The sequence below is a fragment of the Gorilla gorilla genome, chromosome 18 (genome assembly GCF_029281585.2).
Source record: "Gorilla gorilla gorilla isolate KB3781 chromosome 18, NHGRI_mGorGor1-v2.1_pri, whole genome shotgun sequence".
Lineage (NCBI taxonomy): Eukaryota > Metazoa > Chordata > Mammalia > Primates > Hominidae > Gorilla > Gorilla gorilla.
The window spans coordinates 87,039,929-87,061,520 of NC_073242.2; the positions used below are offsets into that span (position 1 = coordinate 87,039,929).

The window sequence follows — 21,592 nt, forward strand, 5'->3', positions numbered from 1 at the left end:
GAGCCCCTGGCACACAGCAAGCACTCCACAAATGTTCGCTTTGTAAAAGTTGTTATTCTTCATGCTATTGGAATTTCTTAAGAATCCTCCTTCATTACTCGTACTCGGTTCACATGTTGGGGTTCCCTGCAGGACGACATTTGGGAAGGAGTATTGCTGCCAAGGAAGCGTGCCCTTCCCACTGCTGGGCAGCTTGAGCTCCTCCCGCAGAGGGCCCTGCAGAAGGAGGTCCCAGACAGCTGTCCCCCTGCCCCTCCCCCGCCCTGCTCTGCTTACTCTCCCTTCCCTGAGCTGCCCAGTGACGGATGTGCCAGGCTTAGCCCCAGGGAGGAGAGTTCTTAGTTTACTGGGGCACAAGCCCCTTTGAGAATCTAGAGAAAGCCAGCTCTCTTTCCCTAGAAAAGCCAACATATGCTCAAATTTTAGCTCCAATGTCTGGGGGGTTTGTGACCCCCTAAAATCTCTATACCCCAGGTTATTAACTCCTTTCCTGCCATGCTGGCTTCCCCCTAACAATAGCCATAGCTAGGCACAGGGGCCACTGACTCCTGTTCAGGCCCAGGCTAGACATGCTACACACATTAATTTATTATTTCTCATAAGAAATCTGGATGTAAGTTACCCACATTGTGCCTGTGGGAACACTGGGTCTCAGAAAGGGTAAGCTCACAGAGTTCAATTCCATGCAGAAATTGCATTCTCCCCTTTGCATAGAAAGGGGCTTCAAGTCCCCCTCTGCCTCCTTGTGATGGGTTAAATGAATAAGGAAGTGAATGAATGCATGGTTTAGCAAGGTCTCAGGAGCAGGGCTGTGAATGGGAATGGGTAACAGGGCCACTGGTGACGTGGGGAAGCATTAGATCTTGACCCCATCCCTGATATTCTCCACCTCACAGTGGCTCTCAGGGACTCCTCTCCTGCCTGCCTGGGCTGCCCTGGCCTCTGGCACATCTCTTTCGAGACAAGGTCTCACTCTGTCACCCAGGCTGGAGTGCAGCGATCTGGGCTCACTGCAACCTCCACCTCCCGGGTTCCAGCGATCTTCCCATCTCAGCCTCTTGAGTAGATGGAATTACGAGCATGTACCACCATGCCCAACTAAGTTTTGTATTTTTTTTGTAGAGAGGGGGTTTCGCCATATTGCCTAGGCTGGTCTTGAACTTGTGAGCTCAAGCAGTCTGCCTGCCTCAGCCTCCAAAAGTGCCGGGATTACAGACATGAGCCACCAAAACCAGCCTGGGACATCTCTGTAAAGGCGTGGCTCCCCCTCGGGGCAGGGCTCATGGCAGAAGGCGACGGCCATAGCCATGATGGCTGAGGTTGGGGCATCTATACTGGGAGGGGACGTTCTGAACAATTAACCACTCTACAAAGCCGCCACCTTGGACGCAAGCATCCCACCTGTTCCCACTGGGAGCAAGGGCCTGGGGGTAGACAGCTGGACCACGGGCATTTTGTGTCACTAGTGGGCACAGCCCAGGGTGAGGCGGGCACCCTTCAGTGAGTAACTCCCCGCTGGACCCTTCCTTCTTCCACCTTCTCATCCTCACTATGGCTGACTGAGCACCCACTGTGCCCAGGCACTGAGGCAGGGGCTCAGAGGCATCTACTCCTCAGTCACCTCTTTAGGGTGGGAGTCCCATTTGCAGCCCCATTTTGCAGGTGAGGGAACTGAGGCCCAGAAAAGAGAAGTGGCCTGTCTCCGCTGCCAGGGGGCAGCTCTAGGAGTCACACTTGGGACTCCTCAAGCCTCCGCTCTGACTCTGCAGGCCCAGCCCCCATCCTGTGCGCATCCCTCCTGCCCACACTGCCCTCCCTCCCCTAGGTCAAGCCACCCGTTGGCCGGGAGGGTTTGCTGCTCTCTCTGACACAGCAGGGCCCCTTGCTGGCTGTCTGCTGCCTGCCCTCACTCCCAGTGCACTCTTCCATCAGCACGAGGGCTGAGCCCTCCCTCTGCTCACTCTCCTGCTTAAGGCTTTTGACAGGGCAGGGGAGAGAGTGTCGCCTTCAACACCATCCAGCCTTAAAATGAGGCGCACACCTGTAACTCTAGCACTTTGGGAGGCCAATCACAGGCAGATAGCTTGAGCTCAGGAAGCCGAGACCAGCCTGGGCCACACGGCAAAACTCCATATATCCAAAAAATACAAAATTAGCTAGGTGCAGTGGCGTGTGCCTGTGGTCCCAGCTACTCGGGAGAGAGAGGTGGGGGGATCACTTGAGCCCATGAGGTGTAGGTTGCAATGAGCCGAGATCATGCCGCTGTACTCCAGTCTGGGCAACAGAGAGTAAGTCCCTGTCTCAAAAAATAGTAACAATAATAATAATAATGGAGGTGGCATATATATGGGAACTCTCTCTACTTTCCAACGGACCTCTCTATAAACTTCAAACCACTTTTAAATAAATTAAGTCTGTTCATTAAAATAATTTTCTAAACTTTTTTTTCTTGCTCTCTGTTGCCCAGGCTGGAGTACAGTGGCGCAATTTTGGCTCACTGCAACCTCCCCCTTCCGGGTTCCAGCGATACTTTTCCTGCTTCAGCCTCCCAAGTAGCTGGGATTACAGGCATGCATCACCACGCCTGGCTAATTTTTGTATTTTTAGTAGAGATGTGGTTTCGCCATGTCGACTAGGCTGGTCTCAAACTCTTGGCCTCAAGTGATCTGCCCACCTTGTCCTCCCAAAGTGCTGAGATTACAGGCATGAGTCACTGTATCTGGCTAAAAAAATTTTTTTACATGTTAGTAACTTTTGGTGACTTTTGGTGGAATCAACAGTGCTCATGCCCACCTCCCCCACTCCCTCTGGCCACCAGGTTGGCACTTTTCCTTTTCATCGAGGCAGTTAGGACTCTGTGGCCACGACACCTGGGTTCAAATCCCAGCTCTGTAACTCATGAACCGTGTAACCTTGGGAACTCCCATCTGCTACCTCAGCTGTAAAATGGGGATGGGGCAGTACTATCTGATGTGATGGTTGTGAATTACTGTGTTCAGTGCTTTAAGCAGGGCTGGCACAAAATAGGTATCCTACAAGCATTGCTGCTACTATCATCATCATTGTCACCATCATCACCATTGTAAACCAAAAATAAATTATAAGGCCCCCAACCATTGGAACGGACCCCTCCTCTTGGCCAAGGGCTTCCCCGAGTTACCTGAAAACCTAATTCAGGCCATGAAGGAAGAGGGGGTCGGACGCGCCTCATTGTACCCCTCCAGCGTTAACATCAACACAGACCTTAAGTCTGGTAAGAAACATCACAGTCTCTTTTCTCTAAAGCCTGCTATTTAGAGGCTTCATCTGCATGAAAATACCTAGGTCACCACAACCCCTTATCATAACCCAGACATTTCTTTCTACTGATAACTCTTTCAACCATTTGCCAAGCAGGGAATTTTTATTTATTATTGTTATTATTATTTTGAGACAGAGTCTTGCTCTGTCACCCAGGCTGGAGTGTAATGGTGCAATTTCATCTCACCACAACCTCCACCTCCCGGGTTCAAGTGATTCTTGTGCCTCAGCCTCCCGAGTAACTGAGACTACAGGCGCTGCCACCACGCCTGGCTAATTTTTGTATTTTTAGTACAGATGGGATTTCGCTGTGTTGGCCAGGCTGGTCTTGAACTCCTGACCTCAAGTGATCTGCCCGCCTCAGCCTCCCAAAGTGTTGGGATTACAGGCGTGAGCCACCAAGCCCGGCCTTTTTTTTTTTTTCCCAAGCAAAGACTTTTTAAATCTACCTATGACCTAGAAGCCACTCCTCCCTTTGAGTTGTCCCACCCTTCCAGATCTAACCAATATAAACCTTACATGTATTGACTGATGTATCCTCTCCCCCTAAAATGTATAAAAGCAAGCTGCACCCCAACCACCTTGGGCACATGTCATCAGGAACCCCTGAGGCTGTACCACGGGCGTGTCCTTAACTTTGGCAAAATAAACTTTCTAAATTGATTGAAACTTGTGCCAGATACTTTTTGGTTCACACGTCATCATCATCCCTTTGGCAAGTCTCATAATGGATGGTGGCTCTCTGATTGGCAAGTGGGTCTCACCTCATTCGCCAGCACCTACATGGTAGCAGTGCCTGGAGAGCTGTGCTGGGGAGTATTCTCTGGCCTCATTCCCTCTTGGCCGTGCCCGGGGAAGCAGGAGTAGATGCACAAATACAGTGTATTTGCACACCCTAATAGACTTTGGATGCAGAAAGGATCCAAGCAAGTCTTGTTAACACCAGTACCTCCGGCCTGACACATGCAGGTGCTCAGGAAACCTTAGCTTGGGGAAGACGTGATGACCTGGCTCTTTTTCTATTTTTATTTTTTGAGATGGAGTATTGCTCTTGTTGTCCAGGCTAGAATGCAATGGCACGACCTCAGCTCATTGCAACCTCCGCCTCCTGGGTTCAAGAGATTCTCCTGCCTCAGCCTTCCCAGTAGCTGGGATTGCAGGTGTGCATCACCACACCTAGCTAATTTTTATATTTTTAGTAGAGATGGAGTTTTACCATTTTGGCCAGGCTGGTCTCTAACTCCTGATATCAGGTGATCCGCCTGCCTCGGCCTCCCAAAGTGCTGGGGTTAAAGGTGTGAGCCACCACACCCGGCCCAAGATGTGGCTCTTGAGCCTTGTCATGCCAGTGATTGCTTAGGAGCAAAGTGGCCTTGGCAATACAGCAGCAATAAGACTCCTTCCTGGAGTCTCTGTGCTGCGAATTATAAAGAACAGGAAGGTCACCCAGGCATGGCCCCAGGGGGAGGACTGTGGCTCACCTGTTTCCCACGCCATCGTAAACCCAGTGAGTGGAGCCGAGGCCCTGATAGGCCGATGCCCAGTAATAAAGACAAGAATTCAAATGCAGGCTGTAGAGAAGGTAGGCTGTGGTCCTGATGACCCTGCAGAAGGAACGCAGCGCATGAACACAGCGGCGGAAGGGGGAGGTGAGGGATAGACACCTGGACAGTGAGAGCCAACCCATGGCTGGGTTGGCCCGACTGGATGCTTTGTTGAGATTGCACCAGTTAGGAAGGGTGGTGCTTGAATGGGGCGTTGTCACGACCTGGGGCTAGGATTGGCACAGAGGTAGCGAGCTGACTGTGCACTGGGGGATGGAGGGGCCAGAGGGGAAATGTGTGTGTGTGGAGGAGCAGGGAGGGACTGATGTGTGCAGAGGAGTTGAGTTGAAGATGGGGCCATGTCGCCCCAGGAGAGATGTGGACAGGAGCCTTGCTCCCTAGCACGGGCTGGCTGGTCTTGCACCTCATGCTCAGACATCTGTGAAACAGCCACCGCCACCTTACACCTGTTCCCATTCTGTTAGAGCTGGCTGGGGGCTCCAGTTCCCTGAGCTGAGGCCAAAGTGAGGCCCGGTTCACTGCAATGCTGGTAAGCCCCTCGTGCCAGCTGATGTGCACCCTCATCACAATGAGGGGCATCGGATATTCCTGGTTCTCTAAATAACAAACATTTCTCTGGGAAAGAGGAGGCGGGACCAGGAAGATGCCTGGCTTCCAGTGGAGACAGGGCCTGGAGGTCAGTGGGGGTAGACAATGTCTTGCTGTCTGTTCTAGGTGCAAACTTCCTGTGTTGTGTGTGGGTGTGTGCGTTGTGTGTGTCATTTGTGTCGTGTGTGCATTGTGTGTTGTGTGTGCACTGCATGTGTTGTGTGTTTTGTGTGTTTGTGTGTGTTTTGTGTTACATTTCTGTTGTGTGTGTGTTGTGCACGTATGTATGTGTTGTGTGTTGTGTGTGTGCATTGTGTGTTGGGTGTGTGTATGTTGAATGTTGTGTGTGCATGTATGTGTGTGTGTTGTGTGTGTGTTGTGTGTGTCGTGTGTGTGTTGTGTGTGTGTCATCTGTGTTGTGTGTGTATTGTGTGTGATGTGTGTTTGTGAGTGTCATGTGTGTGTGCATGCAGGCACACGCAGGGGGAGTCTCACCTGTACACGTAGGCTTTGCTGAGGATGGATTCCAGGCGGCTGTTAAACTCGAAGAAGGCCATGTACTAGAGGGAGAGGAGGGCGTGAGAGCAGCCCACCGGCCATAGGTAGCCATAGTAGCATGCTGCTCCCACGCCCACGGGCGCCGGGACTCAGGGCTCTTCCTGCAGCCTCCAGGAGGGAACAGGACAGTGAGCATTCAATATCAGAAGTCCTCAGCCCCTTGACGGGTAGGGGCCAGAAACTCCATTTAGGAATCTGAAGAAAGTCATAGCCCGTCTTCCCTTGGAAATGACATGTAATCTTGTTCTCACAATTTGCATATAATTTCAGGGGACTCCTGGACCCTCTGAACCCTATCATGAGACTTTTAGGGGTACATGCATCCAGGTTAAAGCTGCTGTTTTTAATGTTTCTTATAAAGAAAACAATTTAATAAAGAGACAGCATCCCTAACACCCCACTCTTATATCCTTCAAAGGTTTATTTATAAGAATAAAAGTATATTAATAACTACTTTTCTTTATTGAGCACCTATTATATGACTGGCATATGCCTTTTGTTTGTTTGTTTTTTCAGAGACAGAGTCTCACTCTGTCACTCAGGCTGGAGTGCAGTGGTGCAATCATAGATAACTGCAGCCTCGAACTTCTGGGCTCAAGCGATTTTTCAGCCTCAGCCTCCTAAGTAGCTGGGACTACAGGCACACATCAACACTCTTGGGTAATTTTTAAATTTTTTGTAGAGACAGAGTCTCACTGTGTTACCCAGGTTGGTCTCACATTTCTAGGCTCAAGTGATCCTCCTGCCTCAGCCTCTTAAAGTGCTGGTATTACAAGCATGAGCCGCCACACCCAGCCAGCACATACATTTATATACATTACATTATTCCTTATTTACATATGAAGTATGTATTATCATTCTCCTTTGACAGAAATTGGTGCTCAGGGAAGTCCAGTAACTTGTCCAAAGCACACAGCTGGTATGTGAGAGAGTCAGCATTCCAACCCAGGCCAGCCTCAGAGCTGCAAGCTCTCTCCTTATGCTATACCACCTCTAGATCTTTGGATTTATTTTTTGATATTTGAAAACAGTATTTATGAAGATTCTCTAAGGGATATTCCAGTTATCATCCACGTGTTCATTCTAATTCCAGCCACAGTTTAAACTGGAGGCAGAAAGCACAGGGGCTTGGATGGCTCACTCAAAGAGTTTTGTCCACTGAACGGTGTTCAATGTTAGGCCTGTGAGTTTTGCCCCCTCACTAGGGCCACCATGTGAACCAAGGTATGGATCTCACCTCTGCGTCTGGGGTGAAACTTGGCCTGTGGACCCAACCTTCCTCACTCTGATGTTTGGCTCTAAAGCAACCTCTGCAGCCCCTGGGAGGCTGGTATGTGTCAAATAAGAATGGTGCCAATTCCACTTTCCCCCTTCCTCTTGGCAGCCAGGAAGCTCAGAGGCAGCTTCCATGCTCGATTCCACATAGGTGTGCTTTCTTCTCATCAGGGCACTTGCACGCCCCCTAGTTTTCTCTGCCCTGTTTCTCTGGGTTGTTCATGTTATTGCACTTGCATTTTTTGTAAATTCCCTCAGTACTGTTTTCAGAAAAAGGCACCAGGCTTCATTTCAGGAGAGAGATGAATGTGATTGGTTGGCCACCAAAATCCATTTGGGGGATCCTGAATGCTCTGAGTGGCTATCCACCCTGGTCACGTGACAGGACCATGGCCAGCTGTGGGAGCCAGACCATCCTGGAGACTTTCGCTCTGCCCAGTGAGTGCCAGAAGGAATGGCTGGAATGACACTGAGGCCTGGCCAATGATGAAACGGGTGTCTGGCTGTGCATTCAAATCCATCCCTGGCACTTCCTTGCTCCTGCGACCTAGGGCAAGTCCCCCAGCCTCTCCAAGCACCAATGTCCCCATCTTTTAGACAGAGACCATCATAAAGCAGAAGATCCCCTCTTGAGAGTCTCTATAATCACTGAGAGCATAAACAGCGGAGACAGATGACCTGCATTCATATCTGGGCTCCACTCCCTCCTGGCTGTGTGACTTTGGGCAAATTAATTAACCTCTCTGTGCCCCAGTCCTTCATTTGTAAAATGCTGGCAATAATACTACCTAACACGCAGCACCACAGAAGCACTAGCAAACTGTAATGAACTTTCCACTAAGACACACGTGGAATAAATGCATCTCCCCTCGGGCCATCCCTTGAGGAACTCCCCTCCCCAGTGCTGCTGGGGGCAGACACGAAGATGCCAGTGTCGGTGCAGAGCAGGGATGAGCTGAAGGCCTGGGGTGGTGGGCCCAGCAGTCCTACCTTTAAACAGCGGGGCAGGCGGAGGAGGGGGTTCACACCGACTTTCAAATAGAGAAAATCCAAGGGCAGGAGGCTGAGCAGGTCCATCTGAAATCCCAATGGGACACCATGGGGGTAAAACGGATGACTCCAGGGTGGAAGGTGAGGGGAGTGAGAGGCGGAGTCTCTCCCTTCCATGGAAAGGTGAGGTCAGAATGCCCCAGTAGAGCTTAAAACTAGAGGGCAGAAGGTGTCCCACCAACAAGCCCTTGTTTGGCTTCAAAGCCCGTGTTGCCAGCCCCAAGGGCAGCTTCATTATCCTCGATAGTGGTTGCTGTGCCATACAGTAGGGGCGGGAGTGGTACAGACACAATGAAAGGTGGCTTCTGGCCAGGCACGGTGGCTTATGCCTGTAATCCCAGCAGTTTGGGAGGCCAAGGCAGGCAGATCACTTGATGTCAGGAGTTCGAGACCAGACTGCCCAACATGGTGAAACCCTGTCTCTTCTAAAAATACAAAAATTAGCTGGGTGTGGTGATGCACACTTGTAATCCCAGCTACTAGGGAGGCTGAGGCAGGAGGAGTGCTTGAACGAGGAGGCACAGGTTGCAGTGAGCCGAGATCACACCACTGAACTCCAGCCTGGGAGACAGAGTTAGACCCTGTCTCAAAAAAAAAAAAGAAAAAGAAAAGAAAAAGAAGAAAGATAACTTCTGGGGGCCACCCAGCCTGTGCTGGTCTCCTGGGGCTTGTGGTTTGGAGGACACGCCCACAGGGACCAGCATCCCTCCGTGTGGCAGAAACCACATCTCATGAACCCCCCGGGCACCCAGGGCCCTCTGAGGCACCCCCTTCTGAAACCCCGCAGACGCTAAAACTTGCATGCCCGGCACACACCTTGAAGCGGCGAGACTTCAGGTAGTTATTTCGCATATCCTTTTTGTCCGTCTGAAAGAAAGGGAATAATGATGGTGAAATGACCTTACAGCTTAATCTCTGACCCCGTGGAGCAATTGTGAAACTTCCCCAAGAACCCCACCCTCAAACGAGCATAACAGCCCAAGGACCATCTGAGCCTTGGTGAAAGCCTTGAGTTTTATAGGTGGAGAGGCCCAGCCCCCAGGGAGGAGGGATTTGTTCTGGTCACTCAGCTAGATCCTGATTTCTTGGGTGGAAAGCAAGGACATTAAGCTTATTCCCTCTGCCCATTGGTCTTACCTGGACCATTTGCACATCTGTTTACTAAGGAATTGGTAGTCACTCTGATCAGGCCAGAAAAGAGGTTCTCCAAGGAAATCTCTTTACTTTTTACTTTACTCTCTTTAAATCTCTCCAAGGAAAATTGTTTACAGGCAAAACCTGAGCTTGTCTGCACACAGCAAAACAGGCACTGCCGGGGTGGAATTTTGGAAAGTGACCCACACTGGGAGACAGGGACTGTGTCTCCTGTTCCTGAGAAGTCACAGTCAGGGCCTCAGTTTCCTCCCTGGTAAGGCAGGGGTGGTGCAAGGGGCTGGACCAGAGGCCAGGGTCTCAAATTGGCCCAAGTAGGAGAGCATCAGTGTGTTTTTGCAGGACCCCTGGGAGAAGTCAATTGCCAGTGGATACCTGGACTGAGCGCCCTGCATGCATCGTTTCAACCAATCCTCATGGCAACACTGGGAGGTGGAAGCTATTACTAGCCCCATTCTACAGATAAGGAAACAGAGGCGATTCAGCTAGTTGTGGTGGAGGTGGGATTCAAACCAGGTACATCCTCACTAAAGACCATTCCCTGGACCACTTCTCTATCTTTGATTCTGTCAAGTGGTCCAGGAACTATTTCACCTATGAGCAATATCTGATGTGCGTAATTTGAACGTATCAAAGGCATGCAAAATAAACAACCATGCTATTGAACAAGCACAGCAGCCATTCTTGAGATTTCCTTATTCACTTATTTTGTCATCTATGACAGCATCAGGGGTCAGTGCCCTGAAGGCTCTGGCTGAGCGGTCTGCCCCCGGTCACCCCAACACCACCTGCCTGTGACTCACAATGATGTCCCCGCCTCTGACAAACTGCAGGCGTGTCTGGAACACGGTGATGTCCAGGAAGTAGATGAGGTCGCATAGGTAATCCATCAGCAGCCAGAGGTGGATGTTGTCTGGCGTCTGGTAGGGGAAGGCCCAGCGCACGGGAATCAGCCAACAGTTCCAATTCCAGGCCATCACCACGAAGAACAGCCATAGGACATACATCAGGTCTGTGGGGAAGATGGACGGGGACGCTAGAGTATCAGCCAGGCAAGGCTCTTCACCAGTTGGATCAGGTAGGGTTTTGTTCTTTCTACTCCTTCAACTACTACATGTGGCACTTTTGTAAGAGTGTGTGTGTGTATGTGTGTGTGTATATATATACATACACACACACATACACACACACACAACTCTCTGCTTTAGAAGCCAGGCACAGTGGCTCATGTCTGTAATCCCAGCACTTTGGGAGGCCTAGGTGGGAGGATTGCTTGAGCCCAGGAGCTTAAGACCAGCCTGGACAACATAGGAAGACCCCCATCTCTACTTTAAAAAAAAAACAACTATCTGTTTTAAAAACAAATTACTGCTAATCCCTAATAAATCAGAGTACTCTCAGGAGGGACTATGCTGGTATTATAAGATAATAGGCAGCCAACTGGAAAACCCATTTGCTTTTATTCTTCTTTAATTTTTTCCCAAAATGTATTTTCTTCCTCAGTAAATACAGAATAGTAAATAATGCATGAAGGATGGACAGATAGATGGACAGACAGGTGAATACATGGATGGATGGATGGATGGATGGATGGATGGATGGATGGATGGATAGATGGGTATTCCAGATCATCTGGTTATTTATTTATTTATTTACTATTTTTGTAGAGATGAGGTCTCACTATGTTGCCCAGGCTGATCTTGAACTCCTGGGCTCAAGCAGTTCTTTCACTACAGCCTCTCACAGTGCTGGGATTACAGGTGTGAGCCAATGTACCCAGCCCACCAGGTTATTTAAAGAATCCAGTGGACACCAGGGTTGAAGTCCTGCCCCCCAAATGTGTGACCTTGAGAAAGTCCCTCTCTGGCACCTACCCTCTTCTGAGAAATCACAGGAAAAGGTCAGATAAGAAAGGCAGGGAGCCCTCTGTAAACTCTAAAGTGCTATGCACATATGAAGTGGGTTATTTCTGAGGAATATGAAGTGGGCTTAAAGGGAAGCAGGAGGAATTCACATTCCTGCTCTTTTTCTGTTCAGAGCAGGAGCTCTAGGAAAAGGCCAGCACGACCAGAGTGAAAAAGGACTTGGCCAAGAGTCAGGAGTCCTGGGTCCACACTAACTAGTTGCCTCTTTACCCTGGCTGACTTATCTGTGCCTTAGTTTCCTCATCTGTAAGATGGGTGTGATCTTATGTTTCTATTCCAGGGACTTTTGTTGTTGTTTTTAAGACAGAGTCTCACTCTGTCACCTAGGTTGGAATGCAATGGTGCGATCTTGACTCAGTGCAATCTCCACCTCCTGGATTCAAATGATTCTCCTGCTTCAGCCTCTCGAGTAGCTGGGATTACAGGTGTGCACCACCACACCCAGCTAATTTTTGTATCTTTAATAGAGGCAGGGTTTCGTCATGTTAGCCAGGCTGGGTTTGTTTCGAGAATCAGGCAAGAAACTGTGGAATAGTTTTGAAAAGTATAAAAGATCATGAACCCAGGTTGTCTGTGGCCTCCCATCCCACCTCTTGAATCCCCTGACCCTCTCCCCATCCCGCTCCCACTCTCCTGCTCTCTCATCTTACACAGTGGGAACACCCATTCCCCAGGACTCACTGGTCAGCGGGTCAATGCTCTGGGGAAACTGGTACTCCTTCCAGGGGCGGCGTTTGAACTTGCAGCAGAGCATGTCGCAATAGTGCTCCTCTTCCACTGGCTCGGCTTCAGCGGGCTTTGTGTCTGGAGCTGGCTCTGGGGCTTTCTTGGCTGGGGCTGTGGGATGACATTGGTGACCATCTGAACCAGCCCTGAGGCCCAGGTAGAGGATGCAGAGAGAAGGGTCCCAACTGCAGACCTTGGATCCAGATCTGAGAGGACCCTGGCACCATTATACAAGCTACTGCAAGCTCTGTGTGCAGAATCCAAGGCGCTCTCCTGGAGTGAACTCCATAACCCTCCTCAACAGCAACAGCAACAGCAACCTGGGTGCCCACCCAGAAATTCTTACCAATTACAATCTGGAACTGCTTCTCAGAAGCTGACCCAAATGAGTTGTTTCTGGGCCAGTTGCTTGTTTCGGTGTCTGCTCGTGTGTTGTGCTTAGACCCCCTTTGTTCCCTCTGATGGGATGGGGACATTTTGTACCCAGTGTTCCCAGTACCCATGGCTGGAATGCCAAAGGGCCTAACAAAATCAAGGAAGTATTGCTCCAGGTTTCTGAGAGGGAATCTCAAATCCTTCATCTCTAAAAACAGAGACCAGATGGGATCACAGCCTCCCTGTGCATCTATGATGATACTTTTGGTCTAGGGATTGGCTCTTATGGGTTCAATATGGCTATGTTTTCCAGCTTCAAGACTGGGACATCAGGTTCTTCATGGCCTGTTGTGGGCACCATGATTTCCAAGATACAGCCTTCCTCTGGAAAGATCTAAAAAATCTCCCTGACAAGAGATCATGTGTCTTGTTTCCTCCTGATACCTTGAAAGAAAAGAAAAATTCGGATAGCCTCAATAAGAACTTTCAAGGCACTGACATCTCTGAAAAATAGGACTGCCTAGTTCCAGAGCAGGCTGTGCACACAATCTGAGTGTAAGACCATAAGATACATTTTGGGGTGGCACCACTCACCTACCAGTAGGAAAGGGACAGAAGGGTCAAGGAAGGCACTTGCCCTATGGGAGAGAGGGCCGAGTGCAAGTGGGTTGTTGGTCAGAACTTTGATCTTCTTCCCACCCTTGGGTACATATCTCAACCTGTACATATGGATCCCAAATCCAGAGAGTGGGGATCTGGGCTTCTGTCATGGACCTCAACCATTTCCTTGGGGCCACCCTTGCCATGAGTTGACAGGGGACTTTGGAGGCCCCACCCCATCCCCGTCCAGGTAGGCCCCCTCCAGCTCCAGACTCACAGGGCTTGGGGCTCTCCTCATCAGAGGTGACGTCAGGGTCAATGAGTTTCTCCTTCACTTTCTCTGTCCGCTCCTTGAAGAGCTTCACCAGCTCCTGGAGCCGGTCGTTGATGATGGCGCTATTTGTGCTGGCCGTGGAGGCCGCACGGTCCTGGCCGCTGTGGGAACATCACCCAAAGCTGAGCAGGCTGAGCCAGGAGGGACCCGTGCGCCCCCAGGCCAGAGCTGTGCAGCGTCTGTGTCCCACCTTCTGACAGAGCCTGAAGGAGGTAAGTCCTGCCCCCATCTCCTTCTGACATCAGAAACCACAGACCTACTGTAATCACCTAGAAGGAAATTCAGTCTGGGAATAATGCCCAGGTGTTCTGGCCCAGCTTTTGGAAAATGTACCACGCAGGCTCTGATTCAGATGGGCAGTTCTGGAAAAAGCGTGACTCCACTTGTAATTTAGGAGGAAACTCTTGGAACTCAGTTTAGAGTTCAGCAAAATTGGGCTGTTCATCCCAGTGCAGGGTTCACGTGAGATATGTGTCCAGGGGCAGAACAGAGAGGGAGCAGGCCTACTTTTTTAGGCTTAGGATATAACTGGTGGAAAAAGCAGTGCAGATAGATTCTATATCCCTTTAACTTACAGGAATTAAAGTTTCTGCACTGTCAGCAAGAGAGAGAGAGAAACAGAGAGAGACAGAGAATGAATGAGCCTGCCTAGCATTCAACTTAGCGTGGCGCGTGTGCCCTGGGTGCGTTGAAGCAGGCCTGTGAATGTGCTTTCTTTCCTCTGAGTGGCCTCACTGAGATCATCTTGCTGAGCTGAATATCTTTTTTATCTTTTTTTTTCATACATTAGGACACAGAAACTGCAGTCGACTTCTCTTTTTGAGCTCAAATGAGGAAGCCGGGCTGGAGAAAACAAGTGTGAGGCTCTTTTTTTTTTTTTTTTTTTTTTTTTTTTGAGATCAAGTTTCACTCTTGTCGCCCAGCTGGAGTGGCAGTGGTATGACCTCGGCTCAGTCAACATTCACCTCCTGGGTTCAAGCAATTCTCCTGCCTCAACCTCCCGAGTAGCTGGGATTACAGGTGCACGCCACCACGCCTGGCTAATTTTTGTAGTTTTAGTAGAGAGGGGGTTTCACCAAGTTGGCCAGGCTGGTCTCAAACTCCCGACCTCAGGTGATCCACCGGCTTCGGCCTCTGAAAGTGCTGAGATTGCAGGCGTGAGCCACCGTGCCCGGCCAAGTGTGGGGCTCCTAATGAGAGCTGGCATACAGGTGTGGCGGGGACATGAGCTGCTCCCCTACACTCATTCTCTCCTGTGGTGCACATTCACTGGGATATAGCCACCCAGCCAGGGACCACGTGCCAGGCTCTTGCTATTGGAATGTGAGCTCTCAGACACAATACATGCAACTAGGGGCCTCCTTGCTGAAGACAGGCCTGGAGTTCTCCCTTTCTAGTGGTGACCAGTGGGACATGGGAAGGCACATGGATAAAGTGGCAGAGCACTGTCATCTGGGTATCTAAATGATTGCATGGAGCAGAACCTTCCGCTGACCTGATGCATGCAACTATTGAGATGATGATGGTATATGATACAGTTCCTTAAGCCACTCAGCTTTTGAGGTCCATTTGAGGTCCAGCAGCCTAGCCTGCCTAGCTAATACATGGGTCTCCAAGTTGACCTCCTTAAGAGTTTTCAAGAATAGGTTTTCTCATTATACCTCATTTCTGCCTTCGTTTCTGATATTAAACCCTACCCCTACCCTATCTCATAAAATGTGAGTCCACTGCGTGCTGCAGTGGGCAACTGGACTGAGGGTGGGGTTGGGGCTTCTTCTTGCTTATCTTTTCTAACTTTCCACAGCTCTGTTAAGCATAAACTGCATAAAATTGTGGATAGAAAAAAAGACTGGAAGGAAGAAGGAAAGCCTACTGTCTCCTGTGGCTCATCCAGGAGTCATGGCCAATGACTGTGATTGGGGATTCCAGGCAGAGCCCAGGGCCAGGGTATTCGCCATCCACCAGAGCTTCTCAGATCCTTCGGGAAGAAACCTCCCACTGGCCCAGCCCTGGGGACAGTTCGATCTCAGAGACCCAGGTCCCAATGCCATCACAGTGGTTTCTTTCTCTCTTTCTTTTTTTTTTTTTTGAGATGAAGTATTGCTCTTGTCACCCAGGCTGGAGTGCAGAGGTGTGATCTCAGCTCACTGCAACTTCTACCTCCCAGGTTCAAGTGATTCTCCTGTCTCAGCCTCCCAGGTAGCTGGGATTACAGGCACGTGCCACCACACCCGGCTAATTTTTATTAGAGACAGGGTTTCACCATATTGGTCAGGCTAGTCTCGAACTCCTGACATCAGGTGATCCGCCCACCTCAGCCTTCCAAAGTGCTGGGATTACAGGCGTGAGCCACCACACCTGGCCGTCATCATAGTGGTTTCTAAACATTGTTCTGCAGGCCAGCTGCACCACATCCCCTGGGGAGTTTGGAAAATGTGAACTCCCCAGGCCTACTGTCTGCAGCTCTGATCCAGTGCAGCCAGGTAGGGCCAGGGAATCTTTTTTTTTTTTTTCTTTTTTCACAAACTCCCCAGGACAGAACCCACTGGAGATCCTGGTGGTCCTCCCTGTCCCCACTGACCTTTCAGAAGTTCAGCGGCAGGAGCCCTGCATGCAGCTCCCCTCAGCCTCTCCTTCACAGGGGGACCTCTGCCTAGAGATCCCTCCCTCTCTGAGCACTGCTGGCCGTGGACACAGCTGGGCCCAGAGGTTGAGCCCACTGGATTTTACAGGACTCCTGGGCCAGCCAGAAGCAGCCTGGACAGGAGACTGATCCTGACTTACTGCTCGGAAGCCACTGGCAAAGTCTGCCTTGCGGTAGAAGGTTCTAAAAGCATCCACACTAGCCCCCCCACATCCCCCACCCTCCCCCCAGTCTTTCAACTTTCTGAGACCCCAGAGGGGTCTCACTCAGTGTCCTTCGGGGTGGTGGGGTCGGACCAGGCAACCACTGGGGACTCTGCTGGTGACAACGCCTTGAGCTCTTCAGCCTCATCATCCTCAGAGGGCAGCTTCTTCCTGCAAAGACACAGATGTGGAAGGGGCCTTCAGCAAAGGCAGAGGCCCCAGGGAGAAGTGTTATGACTTTGATCCCTAAAGATCACCTAGAGCCAATTCCTAGATAGAGGATGGGGGGCGGAGCATGAACTTCTGAGTCCTCATTTGCCTGGAGGGAGGGAAAAAGGCAGAAGAGAAGGGCATAGCCACTCTCTAGGCCTCAGTCTTCCCATCTGTTAAATGGCTTGGCCTAAAGGTAACAGCATTGGTATTGCACCCCAGTCCTGCCTCTTACCTGTGTGTGGCCTCAGCAAATTACTAAAACATGCTGAGTTACCTCAGTTTCCCCCTCTGTAAAATGGGATTAAATGTACCCAAGTAAATGAGATACTTATCACTTAGTTCTCAGTTTCAACTTCCTTCCCTTCTCCTGCTCCCTGCCTAAAGTCACCCACCTCATTCCCCTCTACTCTCCATCACACCACATTTTCAGCTATCAGAGAAGCCATGGAATCCAGCCTCCAGCTTACGGTGTGAACTTAGGTATGTCCCATCCCCTCCTGAGCCCCAGGCTCCCTATCTGAAGAATGAGGACTAAATGATCCTGAGGTCCTCCATCAGTCAGGAAGTCCAAGTCTACCATGGAGTACCTCATTCTGGAGCCATGAGTGTCTTGGCTTATGGTGTCTAGATCTGAAATCCACCTGAATTTCAGAGACAAGAAGGTTCTTGCCCAACCTGCCTCTGGCCTGACATCAGCAGGTTGGAGCCTGGTCGTCTGACTTGGTGGAAGAGGTGCCTTTGACACTATTTTATGTTGGTATCTTAGGGGCTAACTCTCAGGATTTTCCCACCCTCTGTCCCAGCAGTGAGAATGAATTGGTTTACTGAGAAACGCAAAAGCCTGGGAAAGAGGAAAAAAGATCAAGAGAGAGAAATTCCTTAATACCACCAAGAAACCAAGCTCCAGTGTTAGAGAAAGAATCCTCTTTAAGATAGAGTAGAACTAACTGATGTAGAAACACAAAGATTGTGTCTGGAGGACTCTGCCCAGGCCAATATCTACCAATAGGAAGAGCATTTCATATGTCCATGAATGAAGTCCTGGTGGAGAAGAATGGTCACTATTAATGACTTCCATTAGCATTTAAAACACAGAAGGCTGAGTGTTAGCACATGACACCAAGAGTCTGGGGACATGGGTATGCATGTCACACATGAAAGCATATGTGTTAGCACATCAGGATGAGCAACAGATCAGTCAGTAGCGTGAAGATGAGAGTTTAGGACTTGACGTGGTTTTGGCTCTGTGACCCCACCAAATCTCATGTTGAACTGTAATCCCCAGTGTTGGCGGTGGGGCTTGGTGGAGGTGATTAGATCATGGGGGCGGAGTTCTCGTGAATGGTTTAGCACCATCCCCCCTTGGTACTGTGTAGTGAGTGAATTCTCATGAAATCTGATTGTTTAAAAGTGTGTGGCACCTCCCCACTCTCTCTCAGTCCTGCTCCTGCCATGTGAGAGCCTGTTTCTTTTGCCTTCCACCATGAGTACAAGCTCCCTGAGGCCTCCCCAGAAGTAGATACTGCCATGCTGCCTGTACAGTCTATGGAACAATGACCCAATTAAACCTCTTTTCTTTATTTTTTAGTATTTTATTTATTTATTCATTTGAGGTGGAGTCTTGCTCTGTCACCCAGGCTGGAGTGCAGTGGTGCGATCTCGGCTCACTGCAACCTCCGTCTCCCAGGTTCAAGCAATTCTCATGCCTCAGCCTCCCAAGTAGCTGGGATTACAGGTGTGCACCACCACACCAGCTAATTTTTTTTCTTTTTTCTTTTTTTGTATTTTTAGTAGAGACGGGGTTTCACCATGTTGGCCAGGCTAGTCTCGATCTCCCAACCTCAGGTGATCCACCTGCCTCAGCCTTCCAAAGTGCTGGGATAACAGACATGAGCCACCACACCCGGCCTCTCTCTTCTCTTTATAAATTACCCAGTCTCAGGTATTTCTTTACAACAATGCAAAAATAGACTAATACAGGAATTGAAACTGAGTGTACCAAAAATGGGCATAACATGGTAATACACACAGCTGAATCAGGAAGAGAAGCTTGGCTGTGGGGACATGAAAATAAAATGCAAGTTGGGAGTGGTAGGACTAGAAAATGGTTAGAGGCTGGGCCCCTGCTGTGAAGGCCAGGCTGCAATTGTTACACTCAACAGGGCTCTCCTCAACCTTGGTGAACACAGGGCAGCCTTGCTTCGGTCTTTAGCTGTGACTCTGTGAAAGTAAAATGGTGGAGCTGACTTCCAGAAAATAGGTCCTGGGACCTTGGTTTCCCAAGGGAAGTTCATGATTACTTTTTTTTTTTTTTGAGATGGAGTCTCGCTCTGTCACCCTGGCTGGAATGCAGTGGCGCAAGCTCGGCTCACTGCAACCTCCACCTCCCGGGTTCAAGCAATTCTCCTGCCTCAGCCTCTTGAGTAGCTGAGATTACAGGCAGGTGCCACCATGCCCAACTAATTTCTGTATTTTTAGTAGAGACAGGGTTTCACCATATTGGCCAGGCTGGTCTCGAACTCCTGACCTCAGGTGATCTGCCTACCTCAGCCTCCCAGAGTGTTGGGATTACAGGCATGAGCCACCGCCCCCGGCCATGATTACTTTTTACCAGGGCCTTCATTTCCGTGAGGTTTGATCAGAAGTGGAATCCACAGGCAGGGAGCTTCACCTTGGGACCAAGCCTGACAAGGATCTTTAGTGATTAATCTGCAATTCCCAGCAGAAGCTGAAAACTCCAGCCAGTCCCCAAATTCCACCCTTTCCCCAGCTGGAGTGTCAGAGGAGGAGCCTCTGAGAACATACCCTGGGGCCAAGCCCTAAGCTGCCCAAACCTGCTGACATCTGCACATCTTCCCAAGAAGCTCACCTCAGCAGAGGTTCCTACTCCAGCCCCTGAGGGCCAATCAGAGAGCTGGGCAGGAGGACACTGGGGCAGGGGTCACTGAGGCCATCACAGTGCAGACGCAACTCTCCACTGGGACCCAAACCTGAGTCTGCCAGGGTTCTAGGCCAGCGCTCTTCCCCAGCCTCATCATCTTGACTCAGGATTGTACCACTAGGATTTCTAGGGGGATCCAGAGGGAGGGATGTGTGACATCCACCTTGATTCCAGAAGGCTCTGAAATGATCCTGTTGCCTTCTGCCAACTCGCCGAGGATGGCAAAATTCATGGATTCACTTTTTTCACACTGTAATTAACAAGAACAGCCCCACACAAGAAGATTGGGGCCAAAAACCCCATTGCTGGGACCCAAAGTCCATCCTCCTGTGCCCAGCACAGGGCACTCTCCTGAGCCTAGAAAGTGCACACTGCCGCTGGATGCTGTGGCTCACACCTGTAATCCCAATACTTTGGGAGGCTGAGGCGGGCAGATCACTTGAGGTCAGGAGTTCAAGACCAGCCTGCCCAACATGGTGAAAGCTCGTCTCTACTAAAAATACAAAAATTAGCCGGGTGTGGTGGCAGGCACCTATAATCCCAGCTGCTTGGGAGGCTGAGGTAGGAGAATCACTTAAATCAGGGAGGCAGAGGTTGCAGTGAGCTGAGACCATTGCGTTCCTGCCTGGGCAGCAGGCAACAAGAGCACAACTCCATCTCAAAACAAAACAAAACAAAACAAAATAAAACAAAACAAAACCCACGAAACTCAAGCTGCCCCAGAGAAGCCAGAATGAGGACCTAAGCTGGCAGCTTCTGGTCCCCCAGCACTGCCTGTGTCTGGCCCTATGCTCAGTACCTTAGGGTGCAGTAGCTCGTTAAATTCTCACAATTCTAGTAACCAGGTGGTGTTTCTTTCCTCGTCTTACACAGGGAAAATGGAGGCCTAGGGAGGTTAAATGACCTGCCTTAAGACCCACGTCTTACAAGTGGTGCTCTGGGATTCACTCCAAGCCATGGCCTTAAGCTGGAAAGAGGGCCTTGCTCAAGCTCCCCTGTGGCTTTTTGGCTCCCAATGTTCATTCTGTCCCTGCTCACAGTCAGCCCCACCGCCCTCGGCCTCTACAGAGAGGCAGGCCTCAGAACTCTCCCCTCTCAGGGCTGGGCTCAGGCAGAGGTTTCCCACCCTGTTTCTCATAGTCACAGTCAACCTGACACTTGCTTGTTTATTTGGTTACTTGTTCATTGTCTATCTTGGCCCCTCTAGAATGTCAGCCCCATGAGGGCAGGCCCCTGCCAGGCTTCTCCCTCATGTATCCCCAGCACCCAGGGCAGAGCCCAGCACATACAGATGTTCAGTACATGCTTGCGAATGCATGAGTGACAGGGACAAGAGGAGCCTCACAGGCCCAGCTCACAAGCAGAAAGCCAGAGGCTGATTCCAGCCACACATGATCTTGGTCCCCTCCCTCCCCTAAATATGCCACCCCCTACCCAGCCCAGCCTGCATTGTTTCCCTGCCCATATAAAGGCAACAGGGGTAAATGGAGCAGATGTATACAAGTGGGGCCATTTCTGGATCCCTTAATGGGCTTTGTACACACTTCAGTGAACTAAACATAAGAACTGATGAAGTTGTGAGCTGTACTCCAAGGCTCAGTGAAACTGTGTCTCTTTTCTCTATGTTAAGACCTCACAGCCCTCAGTTTGCTACACATAGCCATCTCCACTCTGACAGCCTTCTGACCTCAGCTGAGCAATTACTCAGGAGCTCATGGATGAGAGCGAAAATTAACTAAGAAGAAAGAACCATCTCTCCATCCAGCCAGTGCAGAAGAGGCACAGACATCCTCCCTTAGCTTAAAAAGCACTGTCCTGCCCTTGGCAGTTTGCCTCCAGCTGTACACAGAGCCTTCTCCCAGGCACCTGGCTCGAGTTGTCCAAAAGCAGCTCTAACCACTCAGCAACAAATTTATCTGAAGAGGTGTAAAAATGTGCACCACCTTGACTAGGAGCGTCACTCTTGAGAAAGGAGCCTAAGGGCAGAGAGCAGAAGACCAAACACGTGATCATGGTGCCATTATGGATAGGGCCCAACAAGAGGAGATTTGTTAAGTTCATTCCGGCACGTGGAGCTGGAGGAATACCCAACAGCCATCATAAGTGAACATTAAGGAGACAGCCCAGCAATATGGAAAAGAGT

The 21,592-nt window shown here is 50.1% G+C and overlaps 1 protein-coding gene across 1 annotated transcript in view; it reads right to left on the minus strand.

The window, feature by feature from the left end:
• Positions 1-21,592, minus strand: part of CNGB1 (cyclic nucleotide gated channel subunit beta 1) — an 89,812-nt gene that overhangs the window by 25,683 nt on the left and 42,537 nt on the right. Inside the window, exons 17-24 of the mRNA XM_019011603.4 lie at positions 16,359-16,466; positions 13,392-13,549; positions 12,095-12,250; positions 10,292-10,500; positions 9,153-9,203; positions 8,277-8,363; positions 5,949-6,013; positions 4,782-4,904 (exon numbers count right to left, since the gene is read on the minus strand). Coding sequence (XP_018867148.4) covers positions 4,782-4,904; positions 5,949-6,013; positions 8,277-8,363; positions 9,153-9,203; positions 10,292-10,500; positions 12,095-12,250; positions 13,392-13,549; positions 16,359-16,466 — 957 coding nt within the window. The remainder of the gene's footprint in view (positions 1-4,781; positions 4,905-5,948; positions 6,014-8,276; positions 8,364-9,152; positions 9,204-10,291; positions 10,501-12,094; positions 12,251-13,391; positions 13,550-16,358; positions 16,467-21,592) is intronic.